Here is an 8462-nt window from a genome sequence, read left to right as displayed (position 1 = left end):
AGAGGAAACTGTAAGCACCCCTTAGCAAGGACATCGCTTCCGGGACTATGCTTGCTAACCTATGACAACAGCCTACGCAGAAATGCATAGGGTCTGCTTAGCTGGGCAGAGCAAGCAGCACACAATCTAGCTTGTATCTAGAACCTTCTTGTTAATTCCATTAACAGCATCTGTCACATAACTACTGAAGGCTGTGATTTGTACAAGATCTGTCATTAAACTCACAGGAAAGCTCTTGCCTAGCAGAAGCAGCATTTGTGTACACATTCTCTTAGCGGCAGCAATGGTCAGCCCAGTGCAGAACACTGCAGACTGTGGTTCAGGAACATCAGGTCATACACACAAGCACGCCATGAAGTAACATTGTAAAGGGAATTGGTGAAAATATATTTTTACTATCATATTACTCTATCATCTCACTACAGCTGTAGGTTCTTTCTCTTTTTCTCTCTTCCATTGTCATGAGAAGAAAGTGGCTCCCAGCTGACAGACAATAAAATCCATAAGCATGCAAAGTGACACAAAGTAATTTTAAAAGACTTTATTAGTAAGAGACAAAAACCCTAGGCACCTGTTAGTTGAATACTAACAGCTTTTTAACTTATTTCCATAAGAACCATTAATTTCCAGTGTTTACTAAAGGTTATCAAGAACCTTGCAAATAATGAAAATCTCACTGAATATATCTCAGTTAAACTAAAAATGCTAACGTATAAACAGAGATAAAAAATTATGCAACAACCTTCTACTCATAGTACTGATAATACAGACAAGCCACATTTTATCATATACCCAAAAAGACGATCTGCTTGCTATATTTCAGCCAACGATGGGGAACTTACCTTTCATTGTGGTGAGAGACAGTATAATAAATCTAGACAACAGCAGCTCAAAAAAACAGCACAGAAGTAACTCATACTTATTTCCCAAGGTCCATCACTGAGATGGTGAAGATGTAATACCAGACAAAGCATGGCACATCACCTTTTTAAAAGTCTTCATTATGAAAGGTGTTGATCCCACCTGTATTACAGATCAACAGTTATGTAAAAGGGATTTCCTTACGGGCATGTGAATGTTTTGATTGCTTTGAACTAGAAAATGCATGACCCACTTGATTCTGAGATTAAAGTTGTGGTAAGACTAAGAAGAATAGGAACTATTAATTTTTGCCCATTTCAGGCTTTTAACTGTTGTATCAAACTTTTCTTAAATCCTTGCTCCTAGCAGTGATGAGACCTATGAGTGGGCTTCCACCAACTCCTTTAGGAGGGAACACACTCTCGTCAGCATGGACAGTCCTCCTTCTGGGCAACCGCAATGACCATGAAAAATGAATAAAAAACAAAAAAGTCAGAAACATAAAAAATAAACATTACATTTATTTAAATAAAAATATACACACAGTGTACAATGGACATGGCTTACAGACAGCAAATGAAACAAAAATGATAAGTCCTGAAATATAAAAAGCATTGGATTGCTATAGCTGTGCTTCATTTCTCTGGAAAAACACATGCTGTGGACTGAAGTCCTGTTAACGTTACTTATACACAGCCCTGTGTGCTCCAGAATGTAAGACAGGAACATCACAAGGGACAGCTGCACAAAAGGAAAACAAGTACCAAAGTAGTTTGGGATTTTAGAAGTTTTAAAGTCAGACCATTCATAAACAGAAGTGCTGAAAACTTTTTAAGCATTTTGCACACATGGAAAGAGTAACCAAACACCACTGCCAACAGTTAGAGATCTAAGTAAGAGCAGCATGGCTCAAATCTCACCACTCTGAACCCTGCATGTCCAGGGCACTCTTTCATCATAGTCAGACTCCTACTGTAACTCTTTCTCTCAGTCAGCACACAAATCCCAAGCCTTATGTTTCAGCTCTTTGGAGTAGGAAGACACTCGTTCACAAATGTCTTCTAGTTTATTTATCCTAAAGTATTTGCTCATATCTGAGCAATGCAAGTTTTCAACCTTGGATCATGAGTATCATGCTGATTCATGGTTGTTATATTACTTATTCAGCAGATGCTATGAAAGAAAGAGGAAATAAATGTCTGAGTGTTGCAGAGTGCAAGCTGAATGCTCTGGCAAAACAACAGGCAAGCTGTTGCATGACTAAGGGAAAAAACCAATGTTTTAAGGACTGAAGTCTAGGAAGATTTTTCTCTCTAAAAAAGCATTTGTCTGATTTTTTCTTTTGTAAACATGCATTATACAAGGTAAGTTTGTGTTTTGAAGAGCAGCAAATTTCTTTAAAGCATTTTCATTGTAAACATCTGCTTTTAGGCTGCAAGGAAGTGAAAAGCAAGATGCAAATTCATGTCTCATGGCATTGCCTATACAGTATACTTCTTTACAATAGAGAGCATAAATACAGATACCAATGGTTTCAAGTTTATAACATAAGCAACACAATATACTTTTGAGACTGTTAACTGATTACATACATTCATTCACACAAGTAATTTTGCTGCATAGTTTTTAATGCAATTGCTTTCTCTATTACACTGGTTGATGTTCAGTGCATTTTCTGGTTTTTTTAAATGGACCATAGGATTTCTTGGAACTTGAGTTTAATCTAGAGATAAAAATAAGATTTTCCTGAAACTTTTAATAGGCATATTATAGAGTAGGCTTCAAAATGAAGTGTTGCACTTCTTTATACCTAAATTACTAGGGAAAATTTAGAATACCATTACAATGAGTTCCACTGCAACTAAGTGAATTTTCATCAGGAGAGATTGATTTAGACACAAAAAGTGTTTGTTAATTTCCTTGTTTCACTTATGTAATGGCAAAATTCAGACAGTACAAAAATTAACATTGCAAAGGACTTCATTAAGGCTATTTCTCAGTTAATATTTTGTTTCAGTTGTCCTCCTAAATTATTTGGTTTTTTTATAACACAGACATTGCTAGTATTTCATCAAAACACACAGCTTCACGTAGGAAAAATCATATAACATAATTTAAAATTTTTGTTTCCTAATTGCTCCATAAAAGCCAAAGTATAAATATTAACAAGGATGTATTTTAAATTCCTTAAAAGACTTCAGAAAAAAAGAACATACCTATGACTGACATTAAACAGGTAGGTATGTAATATAACAGTATTACAATCATTTCTGGGAAAAAATAACTAACATTCCTTTCCTTATTTTTTTAGGCATTTTAGACTAGCTCTCTATTTAGACACTACTCTGTGGTGCAAAACCCCCATGTAAGTGTGTGATGCATTGTACAAATATTGAAAGCTAGAAGCCCTTATTTCAGGATTCCTAAAGACAGATCCTGATTTGATTTCTACAAATAATATCTTCTGTAAGACAAGATTTGGCTTTAGATGCCAGATGTATTTTTGAATTTTCACCTTTTAGCCCTTGAGAACTGCCCTCCCCTAAAAGCAGATTACTTGATACCTTACCAAAGTTTTAAGAGAGCAGGTATGGAACAGTTTCTGCGAAGCCACCACCAAAATCACTATGCTTACCTTATCTCTTTGCAAAACAATAGGATATATAAGCAAACAATGTAGTTTGCTTATAAAAATTAATTTGTTTAGTTTTACTCCTCTGATATCCACAGTGAGCTGCAAGATAATGTACAAGACCCCAGGGATGATTTAACTCCTCTGTTAGGCATTCAAACAATGCACAGGGCTGGAAGCTGCTACAAAGAGTAAATGTACTCCAAGTAATGCAACTATCAACCTGCAGGAAACCCTTCTTCGTTTCTTCACGAAAGGCGAACCAGAAAACCCTCAGATTTTGAATCCATGGTCACCTGAAAACTCAGCTGATGGCACAGCCTTTGCTCACAGGGACCACAGTAGCTCCCAGCAGGCAGTGACCAAATAGCAAAACATTTAGGCCTGTTTCGGTACTGAAGCAATGGGGCTTTTCCAGGAGACTTGGAACACTTAATCAGGTTTTACAAAGCTCTCCTGACCTACAAAAAGATGTTCCAATCCAAAAATTAGTGAGAAAAATTTCAGTATTATTTAGCACAAAACCCAGCCAACTCTTTTGTAATGGCCCAAGCACAATGAAGTTTTACTGCAGCCCATTGATGTGGCGTTTGGGGTTTTGTCTTAATTATGTTTAGCAAATATAAGATTATTTAATTTCACAAGAACATACTGTGAATGGCTGTTAAAACAAAAAGGACAGTAATCCAGTGCTAGTTTTTCTTTTTCCTCACCAAATCCATGGCTTCGACGTGAAAAACAACTTCAACACGAAAATAACATGGTAGTGACGATGGCAATTCAGAACCCAGGTAGGATTAAAATGCTGAGGCAAAATCTTGAAAGACCATTTTCCTGACAAGAAAATGTAGATAATTTCATATTTTGAACTTGACAGAATGCCCATGGGACTCAGATAAAGAACTGTAGGTACCTACAGCGCCCAGCAGGGAACACCATCCCCACTGAGATTTTTACAGATAGTTTCAGGATTACTGTACAACAGTTGGCATTCTCTACTGTATACTTGGGGGTTATTTCAGAGGTCCATGAGGAATTTATCACTATCTCTAAACTGCACATGCAGGGCTTTTGGAGCTAATAATAAACATGTATGTAGTGAGGGCTAGTGCAGCAGTCTGACAGAAGAAAACACTATTTTTCTAGGAAGGTTTACGTTCCATAAATCCACAAAAAAGTTTCATACAGATCAGCTACGTTATATTCATAGACCCAAACACTAATTTGTGCACCTATCCAGCCACTCAATGAGTATTGCCCATTTCTACTGGTACATGACAAGAAGAAATCAAGGCATTATGTTCTCATCTGAGCTTATCTGTGATGCAATGCCAAGTCTTCAGACATCTACTGAAGCAATGCATTCCAAGAACAAGGAAGTAATTAATGATTATATTAATAATAATGCACATTATATAATAGAAATAAAAAACTAATGCACCAAAACACTACTTACGTTACCTACTTTTCTTTGGAAAAAAAGTTCCAATTAGTTAATATATTGTATAGGTGAATTTCTGGCTCCACTGAAGTCAATGAATATTAGAACAAGGAAAAGGCTTGTTTTCCTACAAGCTCCAAAGCCTGATCTTGCAAATATACACGATGGATTTCATTTTAGCCAAATGATAGATCAGTTCCATGGGATCACCCAAAAAGAATTTCCAGAATCAGGCTCTTAAATTCTTACTGTTATAGTTACAGATTTATACCCAGTAATGGGTATTAATGGATTAAAAAGAACAAATTATAACTCATGGTGCATAGAGATTTCTTTGACTTCCACAGGAGTGAGCAAACATTACCTTCTTTATCCATGGCAATTACAATTTCCTACAGATGCTCAAATTCCCAGGATATTTTCATTAGGATTAATTTCTCATACTTCTGCTCTAGATATGAAAATAAATGCATTACATAAAGGTCAGTAACCAGAGAATACTTGGGAGTTTTAGTTTGTATTTCTCTCTGGGAGGCAGAAGAAGGTAATAAATAGACACAATTAGAAAACACAAACGTTCTTTGCAAGACAAATTTCAGGGCTAACACAAGCTGGCAGAGCATTAGCATTCATTTTTAAAGCTGATAGTTCTTCATCCTAGAGTGTCTACCTGCAGCATTACAAATTTGATACAAATCAGCTGCAGTGGCTAACTAGTCCTAATACAGCAGTTTACTCATAACATTCATTTTAGGCTCTGTAATAACATACATGTTTTCATAGCCTAAAAATACATTAACTCCTGTGTATACAATTTATTTTCCTTACCACTAAAGAAAATTTACTTTTAAGGGTTTTCACTAAATAGGAGCTCAAATTCAGGTCACCTCACTTGTGGAATTAATCTCCCTGATTTCAGTGTGATTTATGTGAAAGTGAAATAAGTGGTATTTGGCTGGGGTACAGAAAACCAAGAGTGATACATCCAAATGAACTGCAGGGAATCAGAATGGAATTACTGACATTATTAAAAACATATTATGAAGTTACTATGCTTACATAAAGAAGCTAAATGTAATTACCAAAATTATATTTAACCCAGGTATTAACATTAGCATCTTTCATAAATACTTCTGTGAAGGATTTAATCATTAGTGATCAAGACCTCAGTGCTCTGCTGGTTCCAGAAAACACCTTTTCCAGTAGTAAGAGACCTCTTAAATCAAGTCTCAGGGTTTGGTTTGGAGTCTGAATGCCACCTTCCAGATTGCTAAACTCTGTTCCTACAGCAAATGCCATTTCCCTTTTTAATCTTTAATCAAATGACCCCAAAAACTAATTCCAGCTGGCTTATGACTCATAGTAAGCTTCAATTTCACAAAGGTAAGTTGAATATATTTGATTTTCAGAATATCCAGTCCATTGCTTTTTCATGGTATTTATTTCATAATGACTAACCAGATTTATTTTACTGTAAAATGATAAAACCTGATAAAAATAGCACCTCCACTGGTTATACATTCCCAATTCACACGTCATAAACAGCAGTTGTTATATTCACTAATTAGCATGATGTATGCTCCTGATTACACTTTTGTTAAACTTAGGTGTCAGCTTTTCCATATGTCCCTTCTGGAGGTCTGTAGTACTTTGGGAAAGCCATCAGCTGTATCATGTTGAATGCATACTTTCTGCATTTGACATTCTTCAGAACATTCTCTATGCGGCATCCTTCTCTAGTGAAAGGGGGAAAAAGTACAACTTCATGAAACACAGAATAAATAAATATGCTTTATTTGTTCATTGCAGAGTTTCAGCAACAGTTGAAGTAAAAATAACAAAGATTCAACTCTACATTTTTGTTTTCCACGAGTGATGATACATCTTACAAAATTAAATCCAAGGCCAGGCCCAGTACAGTTATTGCCCTCAGAAATAGGTGATAAGATTTTCCATCCCCCCTAATATATCTGCCCTTGAGGTTTAAAGTTCAGTAAAAAAAAATTAAATACTTTAAGGATACATTTTGTTCTATTCCAGAAATATATTTGCCTTTTAAACCTTTTCACACCTTTTTTTTTTTTTCAATTTGTTTGCTATATATGTGCGAGTATACGTTGCCCTAAAATGCGCATTCTAGGAATAAGGCATTTTATTAAGTCTGGCCCTAGACATTTGTGAAGGAAAGTTTCATCTCTGCTTCATTTCCTGTATGTTCAGCTTTGCAATGAAAAAAAAGAGAGAATGGCTTTTCAAACAGCCCAATCCACCTCTCTGCTTTATAAAGGAAGGATGTTCATTCACATACAGTACAAAAGTCACGAGTGCCAAAGTGGTGCATCAAGACATAAACAGGACTTTGTTAAAAAGAATACAAAAGTGTCTTGAAAGCAAAAGCAACTAAAGCAACAATTACAAACAGGTTAATTTCATTACAAACCAGAACTTACTCTATTCCATTTAGTTACTCTACAGAAAAGGGTTAGTTGTAGCAAAGTAATAGTCATTTATTAAATGAAAACAATCCCATCAGCTAGTAACAATGAAAAAAACACAATGAAGGATAAGTCTCACAAGCCATCGCCCTGCCAGATTTGTCCAGGGGTTAGATTGTGTTGTGCAAATTCATTTAAAATTTTTTTTTGTCAGACTAATTACTCTGGAACGAGGGGTTCAAGCATTCAGGATTCCACAACTTCTATACAGTGACAGCATTGTAAGTGGGCTTTCTTTGCGCTAATTACAGTGGGAAAGCTTTACTATGAACAGAAAGGCGAATCAGTTCACTCAATGCATAGTATACTTCTCGGAGTTCAGAAAAAAAGAATGAAAACACAGTACATTTCAGACATTGGTATCTTAAAGATGAATCCTTGGGGTCTGAGACTGTAGAAATATTACATCATAATTCCTTTTTTCTAGAGTTAGTTTGTTGCTGTTTGTAGAAAAGAAAAGAACACAAGTGAAGTTTATTGATATTTGGCTAATAGCAAAGCAAGACTTAAAATAAGCCACACAACCAGCAAGTGTGAGCTGACAAGCAGCAAGGCGACAGGATAGAAGTGTCGAGAAGTTGGCTTGTTATCAGTTAGACAGCCTGTTTCAGGATCATCCGATTCATTCAGTGCTCCCTGGGTTTGTCTGCTGTTAAACAGGGGAAGTTAGGAACAGATGGAACAGCATTTAAGCAGCAAAGAAAGCCAACACACAGGTATTTTGACAAAGTGAAAGTACATAGCCATTTTGATGAAATAGATTTATCTAAGTACTTCCAGTATAACTCTTGTGTTCTACAGCTGACATGGGAAGCACGAGGACTGGGTGGCTACTATGATATTAATCCTGCTAGGTGCCTTGGAGTAGTATTCACAAGTGAACATTAAATAACTTCCACAATGGACTGTACTATCACTAAAATGAACACACACACTGAACAGAAATGAAATATGGAAGTTTAAAAAAAAGTTAAGGAAGCAAAGAAAAAAAGATCATGAGTATGTCACAGTGCAACACTGAAAAAATAGTGTC

General features: G+C 35.9%; 1 protein-coding gene across 9 annotated transcripts in view; it reads right to left on the bottom strand.

Annotated features, from left to right (window-relative positions):
- Positions 1 to 1356: 1356 nt before the first annotated feature.
- INPP4B (inositol polyphosphate-4-phosphatase type II B) overlaps positions 1357 to 8462 on the bottom strand; it is a 312437-nt gene continuing 305331 nt past the window's right edge. For 6 of the 9 annotated variants that reach the window (XM_032108397.1, XM_032108401.1, XM_032108400.1 and 3 more), the window contains one exon: positions 7904 to 8078. In XM_032108397.1, coding sequence (XP_031964288.1) covers positions 7904 to 8078 — 175 coding nt within the window. Of the gene's footprint in view, positions 6671 to 6705; positions 8079 to 8462 lie in introns of those variants that run through there. The other 3 variants (XM_032108398.1, XM_032108395.1, XM_032108396.1) reach the window with 3 other exon arrangements.

Source organism: Corvus moneduloides, chromosome 5 (assembly GCF_009650955.1).
Source record: "Corvus moneduloides isolate bCorMon1 chromosome 5, bCorMon1.pri, whole genome shotgun sequence".
In the NCBI taxonomy this organism is placed as follows: Eukaryota; Metazoa; Chordata; class Aves; order Passeriformes; family Corvidae; genus Corvus; species Corvus moneduloides.
Note: the sequence above shows the minus strand (reverse complement) of the source record. Positions and strands in the feature narration are given on the sequence as shown.